Raw genomic sequence first — 27,999 nt, 5'->3', positions numbered from 1 at the left:
CACTGGTTTTAGCAGTGTTGCACCTGCTATTATAGAAATCCTGTTCCTAATAATTTACTTCTTAAAGAAAAAGATACTTGGAACATCTCTGTTGCCATTTACAGATATGGTATTGGATCATTAACCCCTCAGGACAGGGATCAAATCTTTCGTATTGGAGAGATTCCAGCTATTACCTGGAATGCAGAATACTGTAGAAAGATGCTCTCTATAACTGCTTGGAAGGAGGTTGTAGTAGTGGGGGTCAGCCCCTTCTCCCAGGCAACCAGTGACAGGATAAGAGTGTGACAGTGACAGTCTCAAGCTGTGCCAGGGAGGTTCAGGTTAGTCATCAGGTAGAATTTCTTCATGGAGAGAGTGGTTAACCATTAGAACGGACTGCCCAGGGAAGTGGTGGAGTCAGCATCCCTGGAGGTGTTCAAGAAGCCTAGTGCTCTGGTTTAGTTGATAAGGCAATGTTCAGTCAAAGGTTGGACTGGATGACCTTGGAGGTGTTTTCCCAACGTCTATGATTGCCCAGGCTCTGCCGCACAGTACGAATTCAAAAAATCTATTTATTTCTCAGCCTCCTGAAGACAAACAACTCCCTCCCTTGCTCTGACTTTTCCGCAGGTGACTGTCACGACTCGGGTCCCCGCACGTCTCCCAGCACCCGAAGCAGGGCCGTGCCGGGCTTGGCGCTCCGCCCTGGGTTCGCAGAGCCCGGCAGAGCCCGGGGCCCCGCGGGGCTGACGCACAGGAAGGCACTGAAGGGCCGGAGGCGGGCACAGCACTTAAAGTCGGCGGTGGAGAGACCGGGGGAGCCGCCGGCAGCAGCAGCAACGCTCGGTCGGACTCACGGGAAAGGTAAGTGGGGCGGCGGGAAGGGGAGGATGGGAGGATGGATGGATGGATGGATGGATGGGTGAGTGGGTGGATGGATGGATGGAGCGGAGCGCCGAGCAGGATGGAGGCGCACGGAGCGCTGGGCACAGGCGGGAGCGCCCGAAGGTGGCTCCAGGGAAAAATTGGAGCGGTCGGGCGAGCTCCTGGGCACGGGGAAAGCGAGAAGTGCCTGCTCTGCGCTGTCCAGGGAGCAGCTGGACCCATCTCCGTACCCGCCGTCACGCATCACCCGCTCCTGCCAGAGAATGGTTTGGGACTGGGAGTAGACCTTAGAGGTCACCTCGTTCCACCCCGCTGCCATGGGCAGGGACACATCCCTCTGGTTGCCCAGAGCCCCATGCAACCTGGCCTTTAACACTTCCAGTGATGGGCCAGCCACAACTTCCCTGGGCAACCTGTTCCAGTGCCTCAGCAACCTCACAGTAAAGAAGGTTTTCTTAATATCTGAACTAAACCTACTCTCTCTCAATTTGAATCCATTCCCCCTTGTCCTGTCACTACATGCTCTTGTAAATAGCGTTGTCCCATCTTTCCTCTAAGTTCCCTTCAGTTCCCTTCAGGGGTCATTCACAGTGAGCTAAACCTTCTTCTCAGCTTTCCCTGTGACTTTTTTTTTTGCACCAAAGGAATATGTATTGTACTGAACAAGTCACAAAAATCCCAGAAGCAAACCATACCTGTGTGCTTTGCATGCGTTTATGCACGTGAGCATCCCTGTACCTTACCTGGAAGGCTTAAGGGGGATGAAGGCTGAACAAAATCCTGCCCTTGTTGTTGTTTTTCTTCAGGTAAAAAAATTAAGTTTCCTTACTAATCTTTTTAGGATATCATAATCACCAGAATTCATTAGAAATTGCAATAAAAAGTCTCATTGAAAGTTAACAGCCTTACTAATCTGACTTTTTTTTTTTTTTTAACTGAATGTAAGTTCAGAAAAAAGATAGAGTTGGATTCAATGATCTTGGAGGTCTTTTCCAACCTTAACAATTCTGTGATACTATTCAATAAGGTATTAATGCATCATGATTTGGTTCACTGCAGGTACCTCCAGAAATTAGATCTGGGATTCTTTGTAACTATCGATATAGCTACACAGTGGAACACTCTGTGCCTTACTCCTGCTCAGCAATTTAAAGAAACAAAGTAAATATTCAGGCAATATTTTTTTCCTCTCAGAATGGAAGAAATAAAAGAGGAGGGATGTGTCACTGGGCACATTTCCACTGATGTTATATAGCGTCCTTCATACTACACACTGAATCATCCCATCAGCCTTTGTTAATGAGAAACTAAAACCTGTCACTTTTACTTTTGCATGAGTAAGTACTCAGGACTCCGTTACACACCTGGAGATATTTCATAATTTTTTTTTTTTAAACTCTGATTTAAGAAAAAGCAAAAAGCAAGACCACAGCATTAAAAATATTAAAAATAACTGTTTTCTCTCTTTCAAACTGTTGACTTTCTGAAACTATGATTCAGAACTGGAAATGGAAAAGTTGCTTATAAAAAGGTCAGCTTTCTACAAAAATGTCCCTTTTGATGAAATCTCTCTTTTTTTTTTTTTTTTTCTCCAGGAAAAGTTTCTGTCAAAAATGTTCAAACAGATCTGTAATTTGTTGACCTACTGCAATGCAATCATTAGCCCCTGGCTGGATTGTTGTGTCTTTTGTTAACGTTCTGATGAAAGGGAAGATCACTTCTGGTATGGGAATAGGGTCATCAAGGGCTGAGATCCCAGGGCACAGGCCTTAGGGCATTCCCCTTTTCTCATCCAGGGTGGCCTGTTCTCAACCCTACCACTGACTTTGTATCCACAGGCAGGATTACAGCCTGGACTTACACTGCCCTCAGGCCATGGTTTATCAGTCTGTCCCACACTGAAAGCATCACAATCCAAGTGGTGTTTTCACTAGTGGGATAAATGATGATGGGGTGTGACCCTAGAGAGCAGATATCAGAAAGGTAATGTTCTCATGAGTGGAGAGAGTACTCAGGCTGAGGTGCCCTCCTAGAGAGCCTTGCTCACCCAAAATAATCTCTTTACACCATGGAGAGGAGCAGATATTCATTCAGCTCACCTAAAATCTAGAACAACGAAGCTTCTTCTCCAGCATCTCAGTAAAAAGGCAAAACTTACTTGGAATAGTTTTTTTCCACTAAGAACTTCAGAGCCTGTCATCAGGAAGTGCTACTTTTGCTTGACTTACAGTTTTCATATGACTTCATGCTTAGTTGTTTTTTTTTTCCTTTCTGTAACATCAAATATAATTCTATGGGAGAAGATGTACTAGATAAACAATTTAGGTTGTAAAGCAGTACTCTCCAAACAAAAGATGTGGGGCTTTAGGAACAGCACAGTAACACAACCATAATGGCTTTAGGAACAACTTGAGTGGTATGAATTCACCAAGAAAGGAACAAATTAATTGCTTTCCACTACTCTTCAAGCAGAATAGTTTTGCCTGGATTTGGAGAGTGCAGTCCTAAACTACTTCTCTTGATGAGAGATGCTGTGTAAATCTCACCACTCCATAAGCAACATAAAGGACCCCAAAATATTTACATTAAGGAAGGGAATCGACAGAGGGGTCTATTCAAGTGTAAAAACCAGAACATTTAATGGTCTTGCTCACTCTTCTCCCTCTTCCCCTTAACTGACTAAATTTACTCAAGCACCACCACCTGTTTTGAAAGACAGGATAGACAGAAATGTTGAAGTATATAAAAATTACAATGAAAATAAGTGATTTATGCACTTTGGATTAGTAATTCATACTTTTCAATGGCAAACATGTTTCACCTTTTCTTTTCCAGTATGTCCCAATGGAGTCAAGTTCAACAACTGGAAATAAAATTTTTGGAGCAGGTGGACCAGTTCTATGATGATAACTTCCCCATGGAAATCCGGCACCTACTGGCACAATGGATAGAAAGCCAAGACTGGTAGGATTACATTTATTCTCTTTCAAATGATTTCAATTACAAACAATTCTTTTGTTTTCTGGCAGGTTTTAGGGTGCTCATTTATGAACTGTGCAGACATCTGCACTCCAAGAATAGTATTCCACTAGTTATGGATTTAGCTGTTTAAACTTAAGGAATATCTGGAGGCAAGGTTTCACATTTGAACTTTCTCCTAAACAAAATCCAATAAAAATGGTCTAGCTGTAATGATATTACAGGTTTTTTCATTAAAAAAAAAAAAAGGCAGCAAGTTACTTTCAATGGAAGTGTTACACAATTATCTGTTGCAGCATAAAATTATTAACTTGTCCAAAACTGCACTTAAACCTGGATAATTCTGGGGAACAAGCCAGCTATTTCCAGGAACTCTTCTTTAGAAAGTGAATTTATGCACAAATTTGGATTGAATTAATTTGATGGTTATCTGTAAGAAAATTCCGAACTAAATGCCAAAAAAATATTATATTAGCTATAGCTCAGTTTTTCAAGCTAAACCCACAGGACTATCGCACAAAAAACAACCACCCAACCAAAAATTTCCACAGGAAAATAATCTTCCCTTACAGTTTATAGCTCAGTATTTATGGGGCTGTAAGAACGTGGGAAACAATAAAATCTCCTTTTTGCTAGACTTAGACTTAGCAGGCATATCTCAAACAGGCATCTGTTGGGCAAGGAAAGAGACTATCCCAAGGACAAGGATGCCTTGCTGTCTGAACTCTGTCTTCCTCTCTTTTGCTCCCTAACGTTATTACCTTTCAGGTCCAAGCTGTGCCACGAACAGCAGAGCCAGTAAAGCCTGGTTTTGTCTTGTGTTTGTGTCCTTTGTCCCCTACATACCCTTCACCAGTAGCTTCAGAGTCTTCCTGTATCCCCAAATAGTTTGGTCAGGCGAAGGCTCATCTGGTGCCTGGTGTGAAGAGATATATCTGCTGACTGGCCATCTGGCTGTTGCCTCCTGGAGCAAGTTATTACTGCCATTTCCCTCAGTGGAGGCACTAATTTGGATTCCTCTCTTCCCCCAGCCTGCCAGATTTCCATGAAATTTGTAAGAACACACTATCTTTTGGACTTCAAGCCTGTTGTCAGCTTTGTCTGAAACTAGACAGCAAATTCAGTAATTATACCTGTGTGACTGAGTGAGAGGGACAGTTTGCATAAGCCCCATTTCCTCTGACATGTGAGCTAGAAGTATTGAACTATTCACTGGAGCAGAGACTAGAAAACCCTGGTTGTCTCCTCTGGCTGACTCCTCACCCTGTTTTTATAGATGCATATCTATGTGAGTATAAAAAACCCCAAAATCTTAAAAATCAATTGTTGGCAAACCTCTAACTATATTCAGGTCACCATATGTTTAAAACCTTTTTTTTTTTTGTGCTGCCTAGATTTCTGAACAGATTATAATTTTCTGTACTGATAGACTGACACGTTACCCAACATTTTAAACGTGTGGTTCTCATTCACTGATTTTTTTTTTTTTTTTAGGGAGGCTGCAGCCAACAATGAAGCAATGGCAATGATCCTTTTACAGAATTTGATAATACAAGTGGATGAACAGCTGGACCGGGTTTCACATGAGAAGAATCTGCTCTTGATACACAACCTGAAAAGAATCAGGAAGCTGTTGCAGGTGGGTCATTACTTCAGATGACAGATTGTATTGTACACTCTTACTGGTCTCCAGAGGCTGTGCCCAACCTCTGCTGAATGCAGTTTGTTTCTGTGCACAGCTCAGAGCTGTCCTGATTCCTACAGACTCCAAGCAGCTATGGGAAGGCCAAGCTTTCAAACAAGATAATTCAAAATAATAATTCCACTGTTTGTTTGTGGAATGATAATTCATATTTCAATGCATGCAGCTCGGATACAAGTGCTGTGACTTCTTAGCTCTGTGTGTATCTGTGTTTCACTGAGCTCTTACAAATAAGACTGCACAGTGGTTATGGATGTTCATGTTTGTTACAAATGTAACACCTTTCAGACACATACAGATATTTAACTATGGAATAAAACTACATATTTGGGGCTTAAGGCAGCACCTGAAAAAGGAATCCCTGTAAATCAGTAGCATGTTTGCTGTTTTATGCTTAGCTGAGATTATTTGTTATGAATGGCTTAAAGGATTTTCTGTTAGGCTTCTGCAAAATGATATTTATTTTGATTAGCTGGTAATAATTGTTTATCTAAGGCAAGGATTCTCAGAGTTCCACTTCATTAGTCACCTACTTCCTGACATCTATCTGTCTCCTGCATAAAGCAGATATGCAACTGAGTTTAATGAAAGTTTGGGGTTTTTTCTTTTCTTTGATGGTGTTTTCCATCAGTACCTAAATGATAATTTCATTGCTTGCAAAACATTTTCTTTATTTGAGATATATATATACACACACACACTGGAAAATTTTACCCTGACTTTGCCAATTATTTTGTTCTCTTTGTGGCTGTGTCTTACTGTTCTTTATCCCTAACTGTGGCCTCTTAAAAAACATGACAGTATTTCTATCACTACCACTTTTTCATCCTATGTTATGCAAGTGGCCTCCTGTAACTTAAAAGTAAAGTCACTTTCTATTTCTTTTCTGGTTTGCATAGCAGCACTTTTCACAATTTCAGTACTGCTCAAACAACAAATTTACTGAATTGCTTTTGGTGTTAAGTGCAGAAAGCTTCATCCTCTAATTTCTGGGCTGAGGCAGCTGTCCCACCTTTATAAAGGGTTCTTCCACACGAGTGGAAAGAGCATTGCAGGGCAATGGTGTATTCCATTTGTACATTGGTGCATCCCTGGCTTAAAAGACAGTGCATTTATGATTATACCATCACAATGTGCACATGCACATTGGACCAGTATATATTTACAGACAAGTTCTACAAAATTAAAGTCTCTCATTGTTCCTTCTACTCTTTGCACCGTGTATTTTTCTCTAAATTTTTAACCAAAACTTGAAGCATCAGTTCTGCATGCTCTGGGAAACTGGGCACACCAAGACAAGCAATCAGGCTGTGGGTGCACACACACGAGTTCACATCATAACCAGTGCAAATATGGCCAGAATGAAAAATGCTTCCTTGAAATCCTGGCATGGTTGGAAAGTGCTTCACAAAGAGCACAAAGCATAGGAGGCTTACTCCAGACAGACAAAAGGAGGAGAGTTTTAAGTGATTTGTGATTAAGTGGTTTCTCAGGCGGCAAGGGTCTGAGTCACAATTCCAGAACAAGCCAAAATGCTCGGGCATCCCCATTACAGCTGAACAGCTGGGTTACAGTCACCACATACTAGTTACAGGAGCACCAGCACCAGAGCTGGCCTCTTCTTTCTCTAGAAAGAACAACATTCAAGTCCACGTAGAGTAGCCTGACCCATCGTTTCATTCTATTGCTAGCTCTGAAAAGTAGGGCCCCACAAGACACAGCATACACCAACTTGTTTTCTTCATCACCCTGCAGCACTGCCAGGCTCTTCCTTAGCAGGCTTTCTCAAGCAGCCAGGTCCCTCTGCTCCCTTGGCTTGCAAAGGTCTGTAGATTTGCATTACAAACTCCTTGAGAGGTCACATGTGATGCTGGAATTATGCTGCTTATTAAAAAAAGGATCTGAAGTCTCGAGCTTTGTAGTAGAATGTTTCCAGCTGAGCAAAAAAAAAAAAAACCCAACAACTCTCCCCGCCACTAATAATGCTGGCCTATCTCCATTACATCAAGACAGCAGATAACATGTATTTAGATAAAAAGCTACTCATTCAGTTTGAAATTACACATGTGAACCACCAGATACAGATATTGGAGTTTTTCCTGACCTTTAACACTATCACCCACAGTCTTTATTCTGATTTCCAGAATAATTTATGTAGGCTGAAGTAGGTCCAGGCTCTTGCAATGCTTGACAGTTATTATTATTTTTGAATAAGACAAATAACTTAAACTGTCTTAAGAAATGTATGACACTAATAATCTGGATGTTTGTGTAACATACTATGTTACAACTTTTAATTTTTAGAACACAAAAGATAAATGCATTTTCAGCCAAAGTATGGGCTGCTTGTTCTGTAGAGCTGAAGTCTCCTGGCTTCAGCTTTTAAAAACATATCTTCATTGGTTAGGTAAGTACAATGGGAAAGAAACGCTATAGTAGTTGAAATCAGCTGATAGCCTATCTTTGTTATTAACTGTCAAGCATTATGAATTGGTCTGTGAATTGTACATGACACATAGCATGGACAGTATCTGTGTAATGGTCTTAAATTTGACTATGCAAATTATGTAATTGTGGGTCTAATTTTTTTAATGCATCACTGGTTGCCTTTTATTGCTGAGTATATGCAAAGCTTGGAAATGGGCATTTGGCTGGAAGCCCTTGCAGACACCTAACTCTTGTGATTTGAGCTAGTTTGTGACAGTTTCACAAGACAACACCAGAAGAACATGACTGATGTACATACTGGAGTGCCATGGCTCCTTTTGTCCCAGCATACTACCGAGAGAAAGGGAGGCTGGAAGGGTATGCTGTAAAACTAATGAGATTTTTCACTGCCTGATGAAAGAAAGACTGGGTTCCTAAATAGGAGAGGAAGTTGCTTTTGTAAACATCTTTTCCTTTCTGGTGACTCTGCGAACAGTGTTGGTTTGACTTTCTCTGAAGGTTTGTTACCATGAGCCCACCTTTATTTTTGCTTTGCTCTCTAGTGCAGGCACTTCTTTGAAATTTCACAGTTCACTCCTTTTCCTTCCCCTCTCTACCACACACACAGAAATACGGGCACATGCACAGCGTGCACACCACAAAGCTGTTCAACCTCAGTACACGATCTGAGGACAATCTTTGCTCATTACTTTAAGCCAAATTGTGTTACCATATTGAGTAACACTCGACAAATTAAATCGTGCTGGAAATCATCACTTATCACTACGTACACAACATAATATGTTGAGCTACAGTAAAGGTTCCTAAATACTATGGCAATAGTAATAATAAAAAAAAGGATTAAATTAGAGAACACACAAAAGCTATTCAAAAGGAATCTGCAGTTCTTGGCAAAACACAAAATGAGGGACTAACATTTAATCAGAAATGACACTGGAGTGATAGTGAAGAGCAACCTTAGAAGAGGAAGCAATGCACACTTTATAAATGGCTTGTGCAGCTGTTTGCCAGGCAGACAAGGACTCCTTAGGATCAAGATTCCTGGTGCTGTTACTGAATCTAGAGAGAATTATGTCTCAGAGCTTCCACCACCATAGCCAAGCACACCTCACCTGAAAGATCTCCCTGGGATTCTGTTTTATAAAACTGAGAATATTTTGACCTTCACCTGAATCATCTTTACATAAATATGTCACTTGTTCCACGAAAATAACAACAGGAGTAGTGAAATAAGAGAGAATTCGCCTGCCTCATAACTGTAATACAGTTTTGGGCAATCTTGGGTGTTTTGAAGGTCAAAGAGTAGAACTCTTAGCAGAAAGATGGGTCTGACTGGCACCTTTGCTTTTATGCCACAGGGACCGTCCCTATTCTCTCACTACTAGAGAAATAACTATGAAACATGGCATTTTTCCTCAGACTACTTACATCTTCAAAATTATCTGGAGGCAAAAAGAAACATTAACCAGGACATAGGCATTTTGTAAAAGTTGTAAGCACTTGAAAATAGTGCTGAGAAACTTAGTTAAGCAGCTGTGGTTACTGCTAGCTCTCTGTAATTTGCTTCTCTATTTCCTGCTTTCATTGAAACATGACTTTTGTCAATGTGGTATAAAAGCACATATTGTATTAAAATCAGGGTCAGCATTTTAGGTTAAAATCCTTCATGCTTACTTCTTACATTATTATTACTTCTCCAGTCAGTAAATTGGATTTATTTTTATAGCAGAGCAGCCTTTGGTTTCTGTGCTCTTCAGTGGGATACACAACAGCCCAGTCACTTTCTAAGGTGAAATTCTTTGTCCACCTTCCTACAGAGCTCCTGCTCCCCCCCCCAGCAGTGGTTCTGGAAAGGGAAGAGGGAGAAAATGTTCAGGGGCAGTGGAGGAAAGAGGGGGCAAACTATGCCTGTGGTTCTTTCTCCTTCTTAAAACCTAGATGGAGAAAAGCAAAGCAGATTAGTCACAAGGAGATGGTTTGTGCTGTTGCCATGACAACAAATAGTAAAGGACAGATGTTAAGCTCAGAAGAGCTGCCTAGCACTTCTAGGAACCAAACTGCAGGTGCAACAATCAGCCCTTGAACAATTACACCCTAGTTTTCAGAAAGAATGTTTTTACATGACAGTGAACCTGTCCCTGATGTAAACTCCTGTGCAATACACGAGTAGATTTAGTACACAAAGACTACTGGTGGAATACAGAGACACTCATGTCAGACAGGCACTGTCTGCATTCCTGACTCCTATGCCAAAATCCTCGATCATGGAAAAGCAGCCAGGGCAGATAAGGAAGGGGAGGCTCAGAGTAGCCTGGGAATCAGAGGTGGCCACTGCACACCACTGTCCCATTTAGGAGTGATGCTGGTGGACAATTGCCTGTAAGTCTCTAATAACATTCAGTGATGATCATCTCAGGGATGTCCTTCCCCCCCTGCCCAGCTCCAAGCTGGAAGTCTGGAGCAGTCATCAGGTACCTGCTAGACAAGAAGCAGCTCATTGCAGTGCAGCCTGGCCCAAGGGTGGGTTCAGGTGAGCTCTCAGGAGCTGAAAAGCCACTGTCTGTGCTGTGCCCTGCAGTGGGTGCAGGACAACATCAGGACCAAAGCAGAAACTCCCAGAATCATTCCACTCATAACTGAAGCCTTCGTTTATGCCCTAGTCTCAAGATAACTTCTGAAAGCAATCCTTTCTCATTAATGGCAACATGCATCTGTGCCACATCACTGTTTATGGTATTCAGGGGGAAATCTGATTACATAAATCTTCCTTTATAAAAGTGAAATAATGGATTTCGGGAATAATAAGAAGGACTGCTCTGCTCATTTACCACTGAAGCCAAAGTTAATGAGTATATTGTGTGCTCTGGGGAACAATTTGCTGTAAATGATGTATATTCATGAAATTCATTTAATACTCACAGGAGATTCTCCAGTATTGGTGAATTTTACCCAATCACCAGCCCTGATAGATTCTAAGATAAGGGGAGGGAGGGCAATGGGATTCTGCCTGAATGAGCAGGTCTTTATGAACACACACCATTAACACTTTGGGGTCTGTTTACAAAAGGTCAAGCAGAATCACCAGATATGATGATTCACACCAACCAGTTATATAAAAACAAGTTTTGGAACTTATCCTCAGTAGCTGGGAAATAATACTTAAGTCATATTACTTTCTCTCCAGAGCTCTGTGTTTGGTTTTTTTTGGTTGTTGGTTTGGTTTTTTTTATGAAAAGATTTGGAACAGCATCTGAAAGTATCTTCTGTCATCTTAAACAACATATATTAACATTATGACACCCTGTTTCTACACAGCACAAACAAATAGCATATTACTTCACGTGATGCTACTTTAAACAGTAACACAGTAGTGCATTCCTGATTCTGTGTCATGTTCTTGGTTATACTGCCCAGTTTGTTTCTACTGATAGTGAGAACTGAACATCATTGTACTTCCCCAGATAGAACCAAAATGAATACATAAAGTTTTCCTAATTCAAATCACTGTTTACATAAGCCCCTATATCAGAAAAGGTACGTGCATGAGGAATCCTAAGATTATTTATTTCAGTACCTCAAAGAGAGTGAACAAAATAGCATTAGATCTGAAACAGGACATTCCAGTTGGTGCTCGACAAACAATTCTAACAAACCCTGTGCTGAGAAACAGTTGCAAAGAGTGGAAACAGCCATTGATGTTTAAGTTGCAGTTTCCTGCTCAAACATACAAAAGCGTAAGAATGGAACAAAATAGAGAAAGTTCCTAATAAACCACAGAACATCCATTTCAAAACGTTATTTACATGTATTTAGCGCTCACGCAGCCTTGCCAGATCATCAACTCAACATGTTAAAGTGGGACATGTGTTTTGAACCAGTGTGTCCTGCTGTCTAACACAATTCAGATTGTGTTAGACTGCCCCCAGTGAGTTTTCCCGTTCAAACATTAAAGCTGTTAACAAAAAATTTTGGTGCACAAATGGGAAACCCCGCGTAGAAGTCTGTATGCTAAAGCAGCTCGCTGTCTGCTCTTAGCAATCACAGGCTGGTGATTGCATGTCAGCTAACAAAGATTATAAAAAAATGATTGATGCAACACCGAAAGAGGTTACTTATTAGGAGTAAAATATTTTTGGGTTTCTAGTTATTGTTTAAAGAACACAATCCTAACAGTTTATAAATGCGTCAGTTTGGTTTCGTAGGACGAATAAGAGTTAACCTACAGACAGAGGTGAAAATACAAGGAAACAATCTAAATAACCTCTTGTGGGCTTTGTTCATTCTGAAGCATTAAGAGCCCAGTTGCAGTTGAACATCTGCCTGGGAGATTAGTTAATAATACTCAGGTCTTCGAGTCCAGAGGAGGAGGGGCAGGTGGGGATCAGTCCTCTCTGTCCTCTGCTGTTTTAACCTCTCTCATAGGGAACACTGTATATTTATTTTCAGATAAATCTCATTTAAAAATAAGAAGTTATTTATTCTCAAATAAATCTCATTTAAATAAGAAGCATCACTACACTATTTATCCCTCCCTCTCTGGCTGTGCAGCTCCACTGTCAAACGATGAATTCTACAGACATGTATTTTCTGTAGCTGTATCTCACCCCACCTGCTTCGAAATCTGCTCTTTCTATAGCCTGTTCCTTGACTGATTTTAGCTGCTGCTGGGAGGTATCCAGCAGTGGAATTTGAGAGGTAGACAAAGACACCTCTGCCTTCACAGCTCGTTCATTGTGCTCTTACAGTCAGCTTTGCCTATTGCAATTTGGGTGCACATGCCCTAAAAACATGATGATCTTTTGGCAGTTATGCATCATTCACTGTGAGAAAAGCAGAACTACGAGACTACAGACCTGTATATTAGGACTTCCCACACATCACAGGAGTTTTCTAAAACAAGGAGGTTGCCTTTAAGCTCTCTCATGTATGTTGAGATGGGGAAGGGGAAATCTAAAAATAAAAGTACAACAAGAGCAGTCTAAATAGATAGTGTCACAGGTACTTCCTCTTAAAGACCTAGATAAAACAGAGCCATCTTTCTTGTAGAAAAATGATTTTTTAATACGAATACTACCTGTTTAAAAACAGGCTTTCAAAAAACTCCCAAGCAATTCATCTTTAACATAAGGACTGACTCTTTCTTTGTATTCTACTACTGTCTTCATTAGACTTTCTGCCTGGATGCCTAAACAAAGGTAGAAAACAAATCAAGGCAAATGTTGTTTGTTATATTTGAAGGTGAAAACGGGAAATAAGTGTGTACGGTAATGCCTTCCCACCCACACATTTCTTTGAGATTCACAACTAAACCAAATCTTCTTTTCTTCCAAAAAAAGAAATTATAGACAAAAGTGGTTTTTTTCCCCCTGGTTTTTGATTTTATGAAAGATGAGATATTTGCTTATCTGGAAAGATGCTGAGTATCAGAATTTGTAAAATAAGCATATCAGAGGTGAATAAGAGGGAAGGAAATGTATTTTTGCTTGACTTGGTAATCCTGTCTCTCCACGTGCCACCTCCCTTCCATCAGCTTCTCTAAATATTCGTTCAATATAAACAAATACATCAATGGTCATACTAGCTAACAGTTCCAGGCCTCCAAGTAAAGCTCCTATTGTATACAATTAAAAGGCTCAGGAAGAGTTTTTCTAGCAGAAATGAGAAAAAAAATACAGCTAGTGTAGTTAAAAAAAAAAAAAAAAAAGAGAGAGAGAGAAAAGAAGGGAAAACCCAACCAAATTCTGAAGTGCTTTTTCAGAATTGGAAAGCACTAAAGCCTACTCAAGTCCTTTTTTAATGTCACCTTGAAAACAAGGAGATAACCAGGTAAATCCCTGACTGACTTTCTAAAGGTTGCACAGCACATCCTTCTACAAGTAGAGACCAGCAGTCACTAATACCTAATCCTCTCCTTTAATCACTGAAAACGGTCAATTGTACAAGTAGTGCACATCCAGTCTTATGGATAGGTGTGTACAGGACACAGAGACCTTTGACACATGAAAAGCAAGCTGGCCACTGGTAGTTCGATCGGGAGTGTCCACTGTGTGACAGAATTGCTCACAGAAAAATCAGCTACAATTTGAAAAATTAAAGAAAGTGGAAGAAAAGAGTAGGAGAATGAATCTCTAGCCTAGACTTCTTTCATTTGTCTCAGAGAAAGCAGTAAATTTCAGATGCTAAAACTGAGAGTTGTTCGGTGTTCTTTTTCAAAGCACATATATTTTAAAGTGTCATAATATGTATTTTTAAAGTTTCCCCATGATCTTGAAACTTACAGAAACAAATCTTGCATTTCCCCAGCCACTGTTTCATGCATCTTAACATACCCCAAATAGTTCAAGCTGTTTTAAAATTTGGCTAAAGGGTTTCAACTCTGCATGCTATAACGTAAAAACTGTTGTTGCAGAAATGCCTCTTTGTTTTTCCCCATGATCAAGTAAGATATTATCACAACAGATGTCTCTGGAGCAGAAAGAATGCATGCTGGGGGGTGGTAGGAAGGTTTTCTCCAAGGAAATGTCATCAGCATTCACAGAAAATTTTCACCTGTTTAAAATGAAAGTTTAATTTCCCCTGTTTGTTTGAATTTAGCATCATGCTGGCAGTTATTAAGAAGAAGCCAGTCCAAATAAGATCATTTGTTGTTCGTTGTAACTCATGATACAAAAGACTTCATGGGAACAGAAGAGAGGAGAAAGAAATCTTCTAAGAACAACAGAATTAGCAGATATTTCAATTTGAAAATTCAGAAGAAAAGTGAACCCTCAATTTCTCTTTGTTGGTATTTATCAAAAGACAATTTTCTCCATAAATGCTTAAACTTAACAACACAGTTTTGCATAACTAAAGAACACACACTCTTCCTCTTCTGGCTGCTGATGTTCTTGTCACACTAAGTTAGGATTCCACCATCTCAAGCCTTTTTTGGATAAAATTCTTTAATTTTCAACTTACTTATACTACTCATCTGATGATAAGAGAGAGTTTTCTATTAGTCATTCAGAAACCAAGGTCATCTTGAGCAAATTCTGCCCCCAAACAACGACAAAACAGAAGTGCAGAACAGCAAGAGCTGGCAATAGATGGATAATAAGGGAATACCAAGTGGTGTATTCTGAATAATTACTGCTGAGAAGTATAAAACACAGGGAGAAAAATTTTAGTGTTACTATTTTGACAGAGTCAAACAAATTGGTTATTGTGACTTTTAGTAGCTATTGTTATTTAATAAGTTACCATTGTTAAACATGACAGTTTGTTTATCATTTATCAATTTGCTACTGTTGAGTTGCCATCCATCTGCCAGCTTAATGCAAAAGGGGCGTTTGATAGAGCCTACATTGTACAAAGATAGCTGTTTTGGGAGAGGGAGCTCAGGACTAACAGAAGGGGATGCCCACTCAGGCTGTGCACACAGCTCAGTTCTATGCCAGCTCTCCAGAGTTCAGACCATCTCTCCATCAGAAAGGCAAGGCCTACTCCCAGTCTTTGGTCACAAGCATTTCTACTGCAGATCCACCATTATTCCAGCTTTGTCTGAGGAGCTGCTGCTCCAGGAGGACAGGTGGCAGCTCTCTGTTGACCTTCTGGGTGCCTACTCAAAGTGAATCAAGGTGAAAGAAGCGCCAGACAGGCACAAGTCCAGGCACAGCTTATTACTAGAGCTTTATGAGTTAGTGAAGAAGGACGTTTTTTAAAAAGTGGATTTCCCTTTATCTCTCGATTCAGATGGTTTTCTCTTAATGAAACAAAGAAAAAGATAGAGAGGAAGAGTTTTTGAAAGTTTTGCATATGAATACTGTCTAGAAATGCTTAGGAAAGTCCCTAATAACCGGCATTGTTAGCGGGGGATTTTAACACATCCCACTGTCAAAATATTTTTTTTTCAAGTGCCTCTTCTACATAAATGCATTTTTCCATCTCCAAGAGAGGATATTTCTGTCTTTTTGACTTTGCTAAATAGCTTTTGTTTGACTCCTTTAAACCCTTGCCAGGCTTGTATTCTGTCAGGCAGTGGTGAGCTGGTACTACACACTCCTCAAGTATTGTGGAGCTTGAAGTACACTTGAGCTTCAGATACAAACTTGTGGCATGGTTCTCATTTACTGGCCATCTATGGGGAAGGTAGAACACTGTTTTACTAGCAAAAAAAAAAATTAATAACAGCAACAAGCATAAATTAACAGACCCAACTGAGTAATTATACGTCCATCAGTAGGCTTCCACAGTCTCAGATTTCATCCCAAGCCTTATTATAACAGGACTGGTTTTCCCCCTAATCAAGGTACAGGTGGATGAGACAGGGTTAGTGATACAATTGACTGCATCTGGAACAAGGCAGGACTGTTCTCCTCTCTCCCAGCCACCCTCTCCTGACTTCACTTGTGCTAGTCCTTAACAATCAACTCATCCTTTGCTGAGCAGTTTCAGTCCACTGAGGAGCAGACAACCCATTTAGCAAAAAAGCATGAGTTGTTTCCATTCCAGTTAGCAATCTGGATTGACTCCCTAAGGAATCAGATGGGCACTGGGCTGACACCACACAGCTGGAGCACAGCCACTCTTCACAGCAGTCAATTTGCTCTGGCTTTTGCTGTTGGACCATACCCTGACCTTACTTCCACATGGCACTCCACTCAATCCTTTGCAGGAAGATCACAGCCATTTCCCACGTTTCTGTATTCCGTTCCCAAAGTTACATCCTGACACTCCACAGATTGGGAATGTGCTCAATAAAGGGGACTATGAATATATTACTGGACCTGAATTGCTAAAAGAAACATGCAGCAAGAACAGAGTTACTACCCTTAGAGCCAAGAAGCTGTCAGGGAGACAGAAGTAATGACAGATCTTTGGCACTGTTATTTGACATGGAAATCAGGAGTGTATCCTTAATCTTAAATTCCCCCTCACTGCCCAGGAAGGAGCAGGCAGGGAGGGAGTGTTTAGTGCTTTATCTAAGGCACAGTGTGACCTAGGGGGATATTACTCACCACTTCTTATTTCCAGAGAAATCTCCCAAAAAAAGGCCAGGTCCACATGTCCTGTTCCTCATGGTAACTCATACAGATGATTGCTGGAGTAAAGCACCATCCTGAACTGCTTTTAAAGATATCAAAGGAGGCAAGCACTGGGACTGTTTTGGGTATGCACTGGTTGCAACGTAGGCATGTATTTTACCTGTCCTAAAAAGACTTCAGAAACCCTAGAAACATTAGAAAGTTTAGTTTCCTTGCTAACAATACCATGACAGCCAAGGCTTCCTTAGAAGGGAACACTTTTTACCTCAGTTATTTAATTTTAAGAGTCCTATATCTTTCACCTAAGTCTATATTAACCCTGAGATTAGCTCAGTTGGTTAGAGCTGGGTGCTAGTAATGCCAAAATTCTGGCTTCGGTCCTTGGAGGGGCAATTCACTGAAGAGCTGGACTTGAAGATCCTTGTGGGTCCCTTCCAACTGAGAATATTCTGTGATACCTGGAACCACAGCATAACCATCACACAGTATTTAACACCGAGCAGCTCAAACCAAGCCTCCATGACCAAAACTACCATTTTTAATACAGTGTTTCTTTACCTTGTAACTGAATTCAAAACATATTATGAATAAACCTTTCAGATTACATAGATTTCATGCAAAAACACACAGGAAGTGTTTCGTAAAAAAGCATTAGAAATAAATGTTCACTGCCGTGGTAGTTGTTGGCATAAAGAAGCAGTGTGTTCACACCCTCGTTTCTAATACTGACATGAGATATCAAAGGAAGATACAGCATCAGTTTAAGTATGTATAAACTTATTGTGTCTTGTTCAGAGAAAGCTAGAATAAGAGAAGTTTTCAGCAGCAGGAAAATATCATGATAATAAAGACTAATCTTAAAGAGGGCAAAACTGAAGTTCTAGAATCCAGTTCTTGAAACTGCACAGGAAAAGAAATTAACTGGATTAATTTTAATGAATGGCCAGAAACTGTATGAGCACTGAACGAAGAGAATCTGAATTAATGATACTGGACGAAAGCCATGAAGGATACTGAGACAGTGATCACACAGTGATATCTATGATGACAAATAGTGACTGAATACATCACGATGAAAGAAGCTGTTTGAGAGTCCTCAATCATTCCAATTTGATAAACACAGCATAAACCAATAGTAGTTCAAATTCTGCCCAGTCCTCAGTCACACTTTAGCAATTCTGCACCTTATTTCTGGTGGTGTAAAAATATAGATTTTTTTGGTTCTTTGGCTTGGGACAAGAGTTGCTTATTCCTTCATCTTAGGCACATCATTTTTTGAAAGAGAAAAATTGCTTATAGACATTACAATTTAAGCCTTCTACTTTATGCTGAGGAAGCCTTTCTGCTTGCATCATTACCATATTGATATGCTTACGAACTTTTGTTGGGAGAAGTGCTACATGCTAACAGCAACAATCTTCCTGAAAATCGAAGACGTGATAAAACCGTGCACAGAACAGGCTGACAGGAAAGCCCTTTCAAAACAGCTGTGGCAGCAGTGGAGCGATTTGATTTTCAAATGATACACACCTCGGAATTGTGTCTTTCTAATCGCTGTAAAACGTCGCTAAGAATATTTTACGACGATGGCACTGACTGATGCTGCACTGCAAGGCTGAACCAGGGCTATCAAAGGGCAAAATCGGTGAGGGGAGCCTTTTCCACCTGCACCAGGCTGTAGCTCACAGACACTGAAGTACACTGCTTGTGATTTCCAGAGGGACACTCTGAATTCTGAATTTTTTAACGTTGTACTTACTTGCGCTTGCAGGGCAAATATCATGGTAATCCCATGCATATAGCAGTGATCATCTCAAACTGCTTAAGAGAAGAAAGAAGAATATTGGCTGCAGCTAGCATGCCTGTACAGGTAATGAATTACATTTCATTAATCTGCTCCATGTTAATCTGCTCACATGCTTTTAAGACCAAATCCTGCCCTCTCATTCCACTGGAGTGATTTTGTGCACCAGGGGTTGCCAAATGCTGCCCTTTAAACTCATGTTTGAACTTCATTAGTGGCTCTATTGCTGCAAACATTGCTGTAAGGGACTTCTATGTCACAGCTAATCTTCAAAGACTTTAATCTGTGGGAAAGGTTTTAAAGAGATTACTCTTTGCAAAACAGATGTGTGTATTTTAAATTATGCAATGCATTAATTCATATTAATTATGGAATGCAAAAGACATTCCATCCAATATGTTGCAAAGGCATTGATAATTTTTATGTTGTTTGAAGAAAAAAAAAAGAAAAAACACTTTAAAACTTTTTTTTGTTACATATTTCAAACCCAGAGAGAAGTCAAATGTGTTCTTTTTAATTACCTGTGGATGTAATACATATTCCTATATGAGTCTTGTGACATGGCTCTTTTTCAGAAATCTAATAAAATCTATGTTTCAGTTTCTTTCATTTACTAGATGTTTAATGTCTGCAGTACACCTTTCACCTTTTGAATTTCAAAGTTTAAGCTTCACGTCTTTGAAATCTGTGGAACTAAACAGATCTGTGTGTTTACACCAGTCTCCAGCTGTTTGAACACTGGCTTCTGAATTCCCTCTCAGTGCTAGAACTTGCAATACAGTTACTATGGCTCATTATGATTACTCATCCACCAGTTATCTGCTCAATGTGTTGCAGGGGCCACTGGAAAAGTCTCTGCAGAACTCCGTGGTTTCAGAACGTCAAAGAAACGTAGAACACAAAGTGTCAGCCATCAAGAACAGCGCTCAGGTAGCTTTCTTTTTTTTTGTCCTCTGCTGTCTCTGCAAACATGATTTTCATAGAGACATACCTGAACTATCTTTAAGCTGGGTAGTACAAAGACTTCTGCCAATAAGATGCACTAACCATCTTCCATTATTCCAAGGGACATCTGCCCAGACTAACCATGCAGGACACACCTCAGGTGTTAACAGCTGCTCTGGGTTCAGTCTGAGACCTACCTATTTTTAAGCCATCACACTCACCCCTAGGCGAGTTGCAGGCAGACCACTGAGTGCAGTCAGAACACACCTACTGTCTCTAAAAAGATGTGAGGTTCATTAAATGTATTTCTGCAACTTGCCTGCCTTTAGCTGGGTCAGCAGCAGCAGCAGATAACCTTCATGACCTCTGAGTCACGTACCAAGACCTTTATAAAGCCGAAGGCTACGTGACATAATTACGTGGTTTGGAGACATGAGGGGAGAAGAACGTTGGGAGCTGATGGTAACCATTCTCCAGGAGTTTCTCATACCATTGCAGGGCAGAGCTGGGCTGAGTCAAACCTGTGGCTATGTCCCACAGAGGCCTTGAAAGCTCAGCCAGAAAATACCTGTCTGCCCAGTTCAAGGCAGGATAAGGACTCAGATTACCTATGGCTTTTTTGCTATCCCAGCCTCACTTTCAGCTTTTCAGCAGTCTCAATATAGCAATTATATTCAAAATGCCATGTGCCATTCAAGAGCAACACTTCTGGTATACTGGAAGGAGGTCCTAGCATCACTCTCTCATCAGTGTCTCCTTTCATGGGGAAGTGTTAGAGCGATCAAACCCTTAAAAGGATAAAGCTAATTTTAGAAGAATATAATACTAGATCTTTATCTAAGTATAAACTTGTAAGATAAGAATTGCAGAGCAAAAGCAGAGAAAGCAGCAGCCTATCACGCTGCTCCTTCTGCCTGTGTGGGGAAGCGCAGCCACCCCCAAAAGACCAGTGAAAATGAGAACGTATTCTAGATACTGGGGTTTTTTCTGTAGGTAGTTGAGTTGAACACAGAAATTAGCCAGCTCCTTGTATGTGTGATTTCACACCTTACACACATAATTTAAAACTTTAGTCTCCCAAATAAAGAGTAGACCAAAATGGCTAATTGTGTGTGTCCTAATTTAGCAAACAAGTTTTTGCATTTTCACAAACACTTAACGTGCACATTTCAGGGAACTAAAAAGGAGAGCTTAGGAATTGTTGGCAAAATCAATATATACTGTGCTATAAACAGCACAGAAATAAACCTTCAAAGTAAAACAAAGGATTTCCACATTTTTATTTTCCTTATTTATGTCCTTTTTTGAATTATCATTGATTGGTTACTAGAAAACACCTTTTAAAAAGAACTCTTAAAAAATGCCAAAGCAGCAAAAATGTTTCATTTCTTTATCCAAATTCTTAAGTAATTTTGTAAATAAATTCTGTGAGCTCTGCTCCTGCCTGACTCCACCTCTTTTGGCTTTGCACACCCCATTGCAATTTCCATTTAAGTCAATGCAAAATTATCCATTTGCCCTGCTTTAAAATTTCAAGAGAGTAACATTATTAGTATAATAATTTCAGTTGATCTCAGCCTAAACATCATCATTCCTACTTTCCAGTATGTTATTGAACTAGCAAACAAGAAGGAGTAAAGCTGTATCAACTACTGCTGACTGCAGGAGAGAGGAGAATACTTGATTTTCTAAACAAATAAAATAAATCTGTAGTTATAAATGTGCATCTATAATTCGATCATCTTTTTTAAAAGTTTACTAGATAGTAAGCCCAAGTTTCCAAAACTGTTCAGGGATTTTCAAATGGCAGGAAAGTAAAAATATTACATTACATACTCTTTCATTTATTTTCCCCGGGAAAGATGACTGACCAAGATGTGAAATACTTGGAAGACTTGCAAGAGGAATTTGACTTCAGGTATAAAACAATACAAAGCTTAGGTAAGAGTCTTTACAATCATCTTCAGATCCTCTGGGAAATGGCTGATTCTGCAGCTAGACTCCAGCATCAGTGGGTTTTGTGTGTTACCCAAATAGTATATCTAAACATAAAAAAATGGATCTTCAGTTTGCATAAAGTTATAGTCCTGGAATTACGACATTTGGAGTTAAGAGGGTAAAGAGGAACTTGTCAAGCAAGTATCTATTTCTATAGATAAGCTGCATAAGGGCATGAAAAGTAATAAATTTCTCAATTTAAAGAATCTATTTTTCAGCTTCCTCACTTATGACACGGCCCTTCCTTGGCACGGTGTGGAAGAGCCTCTTATTTCCCAAAGCAGAGTTGTGCAAAACTGATCTTTTTAGCCTCTAACTTGGCTTTCTTTTCTCTTTTGACCACAGTGGTGATAACCAGCTGGTAAGCACTCTGACTGCATGTTTGAGCAGCCTATGATGGTTGAGATCTGCACTCGGTGCTTGCATGATCTCTTTCAGAAAAGAAACTGGGGTCTGCTTGTGTCTGCTCAGATATCTTTATATTATCTTCCTTTTAACATGCAAATATGCTGGGCTTGAAATGCCTGAGTTCCTAAACACATAAATCCTAAATGTTTAAGGCTGTATATGGCCCAGCAACCACAAGAGATCAAGTTGCCATGCTTTAATGAATCGTTAGTCATCAGGCCAATCACAATTATTGGCCACACAGATGATTGAAGCCTGCCCCACTTGCAAAATCAAACCTGCTTACAAAACTGACTTTCAGGGCTTCAAATCTCACTGTGTCACAACTGCTCTACAGCAGCACAGCCAGCTAGCAACGTGTGTGAGCAATCACTGCGGCTGAGCTGACCGTCTGCCTCTACTGAAAAAGAGGGAAGGCATCAATCCGGAGCTTAGCAGAGACACAGTTGGCACCAGTTTCTTTTTTGAACGTAGCTTGAAAGATGCAAGAAGAGGAAAAGACGGGGAAAGGTGAGGGTGGGAAAGAGATGCATATGAGAGACCATGGGGTAAGCGTGGGGATGCTTAAAACTAGACCATGATCCAGAGAAGGACACAAGTCAGAGAGAGGGGGAAATACCCAGTGGCCAGTAGGCCTGGCTGCTGAAATCCCCATGGTGATGAACAGGTTATCTCTATTTCAAATGACTAACCTCCATTCTCTTCGCCAGACATTCTAATTCACACTGAATCCAAAGAGCTTCAGCCTCACTGCTGACACCACAAGCATATTTGTGTGTACAGATCAATCACTGACCCAAGCCAGATGTACATAACAAACATGAGTATGCACATGAATGAGAAATGTAGAGATTTTTAGGTCTCATCTGGTTTTTTTTGCTGCCTTTTTCTGTTCCACATACACATTTAAAGACTGGAGCCATAAAACCTTGCATTAAACTTGTTCTAAAGTTAGTCCTTTCAAATGAAATATGCAGTTACATAATCTACTGATGCAGTTTCTTTTTTCACTAGTTCGTGCTGCAGTCTGACCAAGGTTTTTTCCTCTCCTCCCCTTATAAACATGCACACACACCCATGCACGTATTTATACTGATTTTTTTTCATCCCCTGCAGAGCAGAATGACAAAAACAGCACCCACATTAAACAGGAAATGTTGGTGTTGCAGGCGATGCTCAATACTTTAGACTACAAGAGAAAGGTTAGTGACAATGTTTTGTCATTTGTGGTTCACCTGCTTTCTCCCCTGATTCCCACACCAAATACTCAAATGTGTTATGTGTGCCTTTTTAAAGTCTCATCTCAGAAGAACAGACAAATTACACACGAGTTAAAAATCCACAAAATGTTTAGGTGAGTATGGGTGATTCTGACTAGCTGTTGAGAAATTAGCAACTAAAGAACAGCTCAGTAAGAAGGATATGGTTCTGCACACTTTATAAGTGAGGCAATTTGTTTGAGTTCATGGCTTTTTCTTTTTTATGGTTAAAGCAAGCAAACAAAAACCCAGTGCACTGTACATGATGCAAAACAAAAGGAGAACTTTTTGAGCTTGACAGTGCTTGCAAGTGTCAACATCTTGGAGGTGTTATGCCCACAAAGAATGCAACAAATCTTCCCTTTCACCCCCACCAAAAAAGAAGTTTTACTGAAGAAGAATTCATAGAGATTCAGGATTAAATCCAAGTACAATGGGTGATGAATCCTGTCACTGACAAAGTAGGAACAAAGCATGGTTACTTTCAAAATAATTGAAAAAAACGTAATCAGCACTTTATGATGATCGCTGAAATTTGTGGCAGTTGCCTGTGGTCAATTTGTGACACCTCTCCTATCCTGCAGGAAGTACTCAGCAAAATAGGGCGTGTGATTCATGAAATCGATATGCTGATGAGCAACATGCTGACTGAAGAGCTGCTGGACTGGAAGAGACGGCAGCAGATCGCCTGCATTGGGGGTCCTCTCCATGGTGGGCTCGATCAGCTCCAGAACTGGTAAACCTGCCTCGAGCTTGTGTTTCCACTGAAAACCACAGGAAGTCTGCTGCACTTGAAGTGATCAGTCTCCTCAGATCAGCTGCAACAGCAGCGAATTTATGAGCAGCTAAGCAAGAGAATAACTAAACGTACAATTTGTTCTGGTGGACAACCTTTGCTATTCAGAATTACCAACGTTACAGGGAACTGCTGAGCCTGACTTGTGGCAGCCCCTCATTTTTGGGTCTGGCAGTTGCTCCAGATAGACGATACAAACTCTCTTGGGAGTTTTGCTTGAGTAAGAATGGTGCTGACTGAGTTTGTCATTGAGGACAGTGGAAGTTTTGTCTAGGCAAGAGCTGGGTAGAGACTTTATGCTTTGACTCACCAGGTACATCAGCCCTCCAGATTTCAAACCATACAGGAATCGAATGGCAGTAGTCTGGGTGGTGGCAACTCTAAAGCGGTTGCAAATAAAAAGAAAATAGCCAGAGAATGTCACTATCCTGGTCATTTCTCTCCCATCAAACTTCTCTTACGAGAGGGTGAAGTAAAAATTAAGAAGTAAAGAGGAAGGAAAACCTTTTTAAGGTTTGAAGAGCCTTTTTGTGTGTGCACGTATTTTTTGATTGAGTTTGGGGTTTTTTCAAGTTTTTTTTTTTCCAATGAAGATGTTAAAAATAGCTTAGAAGTATGATTTTATACACACATACCCTACTGAAATATTAGCAAAGGTGTTTGGATTTATTTTTCCTTACTGTTTTTACACTTATTCAGTCTTGGTAACTTGCTCATTTTACATAAATATTGTCCTTTCAAAGAATACATTTTGCAAAACTACTGAACTGTAGGAAAGAATTAATACTGGCACGAGTACCCTGCATGTAAAACAACAGGACCTCATATATACTTCTTCCAAATTGTCACAGACAGTGTTGCAAAAATATTTATATTTGAAAATAAAGTAGGTAATTTGCCAGATGTATTAATATAGTCCTGTAAACAAAAGATGAACGGATGCGAGTTTGGGTAAAGCTAGAAAGCACTAATCAATACTGATTCTGGCTTCTCCAGCCAAGAACTTCACTAGTTCTTATGTTCTAAGGAATGGTTTGCACGAAAGATTGCAAATTAATTCTTTGTCTTGCTGTAGTTTTACGCTGTTGGCAGAGAGTCTCTTTCAAGTTAGAAGGCAACTGGAAAAACTGGACGAACTGTTGACCAGACTGACTTACGATGGGGACCCTATTCCTGTGCAGAGACCTCAGCTGTTGGAAAAAGTCAACTTTCTGCTCTACAATCTTTTCCGGAAGTGCGTAAGCCATTGTCGGTGTACGGAACGTTACCTCAACTGCTACAACAATGAGACCATAATGTTCAGAATTAAAGCAAAAAAAGTTTGAGTGTCTGAGGAATTTAATTACCAAGTTCCTAATATAAGAAGCACATACAGCTGTCATCAAAATATTATCATCATTTATCTTGCCTTTTGTACTGGCTATACCAGAGATATACCACAAGTGACTATCTGAAAGCAAAACATACTCATTTGTTTTACATATATATATATTAAAAAAGATTAAATTATTAATTTCATTGAAGCCATGCTCAATGCATTTTCATACCCTGTTTTAAGGTTCTGATAAAAGTTTGGAAGACCAAGACTTTTATCAGCCTTGTATTTTAGGACTATAGAATTTGGTTTGATTTTCAATGTGTTCCAAATATCTGTTTTCTTATGGGAACAATTCAACTGCAAGCTGGATCGTTTTGAGAACTCAGACTTGGAATACACAGCTCTTACTTCAGCACCCGTAGAGAAATAAGTCTTTAAGAGATTTCAGCCCCCTTTCCCCATCCGTAAAACAGTTCTTTGTTTATTCATATTCCTAAAAATCTGTTTGTTTGGCTTTTTTCACACAGTTCTTTTGTGGTTGAAAGGCAGCCCTGCATGCCAACACATCCCCAGAGGCCACTGGTTCTTAAAACATTAATACAGTTCACTGTTAAATTAAGGTAAGTTTAGAAAATCTGATACAAACTCATTTGTGTACAGCATTTTATCCTAAGAGAATCTAGAAAGCAAAGCAGCCCAACTTGTGTTAGGGATCCTCTTAACTCTAGGGAGGTTTTCTGGAACAGGGATATAAATTCCACAGAATCTACCACACAGAACAAGTGGCAATAAAGAGTAAAACAGGGTGAGGAAGAAAGGCAGACTGTGGCCAAAAGTCAGCATATTTGGGGTTCTGTATGTATTGAATTCTTGTTTAAATGACTTCACAAACTGAGCAAATAACGATCCATATCATACAAGCTGACATCAGAATGCTCACAGCCACTTCTGTACAGAGGAAAGAAAAACTACTCCATTTTGGGGGGCTCTGATGAATCAATGACAAGTTATTCTCTCCCATTAGCTCCTTGCCTGACTTTGTGCAAGAGCAAAGATTAAAGAGGAAGCCTCGTCTCATTTCCACCTCACAGCAAAAATCATGTATTAAGACTGGGGGAGGGAGGGGGGTGTAAAAAAGGGTACATGGAGGAAAGTACATCTGTGGTGCAGTCAGAGATTATACAAATCCATCTCTTAATTACTGCTTCTTTGGTGTCTATCCAGCCATCCCCTCAAACACAAACTAAATTTCCTACATACTTGCAGGGAAAGTGGAATACCTGCCACTGGAACAGCCCAGCTCCTCTTTCTGAGTATTCAACCCTGTAAACTGTGTTCTAATCCTAGATGCCTAATCTATTCTCAGGTTATAATAATTTCTGATACTCTAGTCTGGAACTATCAGTCTCTAATGTTTTCTGGCGAGAAATTCATTCTGTTAATATTCAATTTTGCATTTTCTGTTTTGAAGGTTGCTAATTAAATTGCCAGAGCTGAACTACCAGATCAGAGTGAAAGTAACTATTGACAAGTAAGAAACTTTAAAGTGAAGATATTTTCTCTCCCTGCAGAGACAACATAGTTTTTTTTTCGATGGCTACCTTATCTGATTTAAAAGTTGTTTTAAAAAGGAAAAGAAAAAAAAAACCAACAAAAACCCCCAAACCAAAAGAAAAAACCCCAAACAGTTAAAAGATCAGAGTAACACTTTTTCTTTTCTTCTCTTTCTTCTTTTCTTTTCTTTTTTTTAATGTGGAATATTTCCTTTTTTTTTTTAAAGAAAAAAATATTTTAAGTCTAATTGATATTTCCAAATTAGAGATAAGGAGTCCATTTAAGATTTGTCTCAAGATTTAGATAAAGTTCATCAGTCTGATACAGCAGCATCACACAAAAACTTAAAATCAAACTGTATTGCATTTATGGGATAGCTAGGTTAGAAATACCACTTATCTCCAAGCCTTCACCATGCACCATTCCCAGCCACAGGTCCCAGCTACCCCCTTCTTCTGCCCGTTGTGCTTCTGCAAGCCCCTAAAAAACACCTTGACTGCATGGACGTGGATGTTGGCCCACAAGAAAGAAGGAAAATATACTCCCAGTGAGGAAGGAGCAGGAGAGAAGCCAGGACTGCTTCTCTCAAAAGCCATGTACTGTCTGACAATAAATAGCAGCATAAAATATACAGATTCAGAAGTCTAACTGGACAGCATGAGTATCAGTTCTTCAGTTTAAAAATTGAAGTTGTACTGGTAATACAAACTAACTCTGACAAGGCAAAAATCTACCATCTCAAGATATGTTTTTTAGTTTAAGTTACAGCGTACACATTTACTGATTCACAATCTCTTTCCTCCCCCTTGCCCCTCTTCTGTTTTAGGAACGTTTCAACTGTAAGGTAAGACAATAAAATATCATATTTCTTAAATTTTCCCCACGTGGCAGTATTTGA

The 27,999-nt window shown here is 40.0% G+C and overlaps 1 protein-coding gene across 1 annotated transcript in view; it reads left to right on the top strand.

The window, feature by feature from the left end:
- Positions 1-688: 688 nt before the first annotated feature.
- STAT4 (signal transducer and activator of transcription 4) overlaps positions 689-27,999 on the top strand; it is a 41,305-nt gene continuing 13,994 nt past the window's right edge. Inside the window, exons 1-12 of the mRNA XM_027883755.1 lie at positions 689-846; positions 3,703-3,831; positions 5,341-5,485; positions 18,791-18,889; positions 19,661-19,753; positions 21,631-21,709; positions 23,291-23,376; positions 24,018-24,169; positions 25,305-25,463; positions 26,075-26,167; positions 27,019-27,078; positions 27,928-27,945. Of these exons, the coding sequence (XP_027739556.1) occupies positions 3,704-3,831; positions 5,341-5,485; positions 18,791-18,889; positions 19,661-19,753; positions 21,631-21,709; positions 23,291-23,376; positions 24,018-24,169; positions 25,305-25,463; positions 26,075-26,167; positions 27,019-27,078; positions 27,928-27,945 (1,112 nt within the window). The 5' untranslated portion in view covers positions 689-846; position 3,703. The remainder of the gene's footprint in view (positions 847-3,702; positions 3,832-5,340; positions 5,486-18,790; positions 18,890-19,660; positions 19,754-21,630; positions 21,710-23,290; positions 23,377-24,017; positions 24,170-25,304; positions 25,464-26,074; positions 26,168-27,018; positions 27,079-27,927; positions 27,946-27,999) is intronic.

The sequence above is a fragment of the Empidonax traillii genome, unplaced genomic scaffold (assembly GCF_003031625.1).
Source record: "Empidonax traillii isolate 1590-97213 ecotype Southwest subspecies unplaced genomic scaffold, ASM303162v1 scaffold134:size1062425, whole genome shotgun sequence".
Classification (NCBI taxonomy): Eukaryota; Metazoa; Chordata; class Aves; order Passeriformes; family Tyrannidae; genus Empidonax; species Empidonax traillii.
Note: the sequence above shows the minus strand (reverse complement) of the source record. Positions and strands in the feature narration are given on the sequence as shown.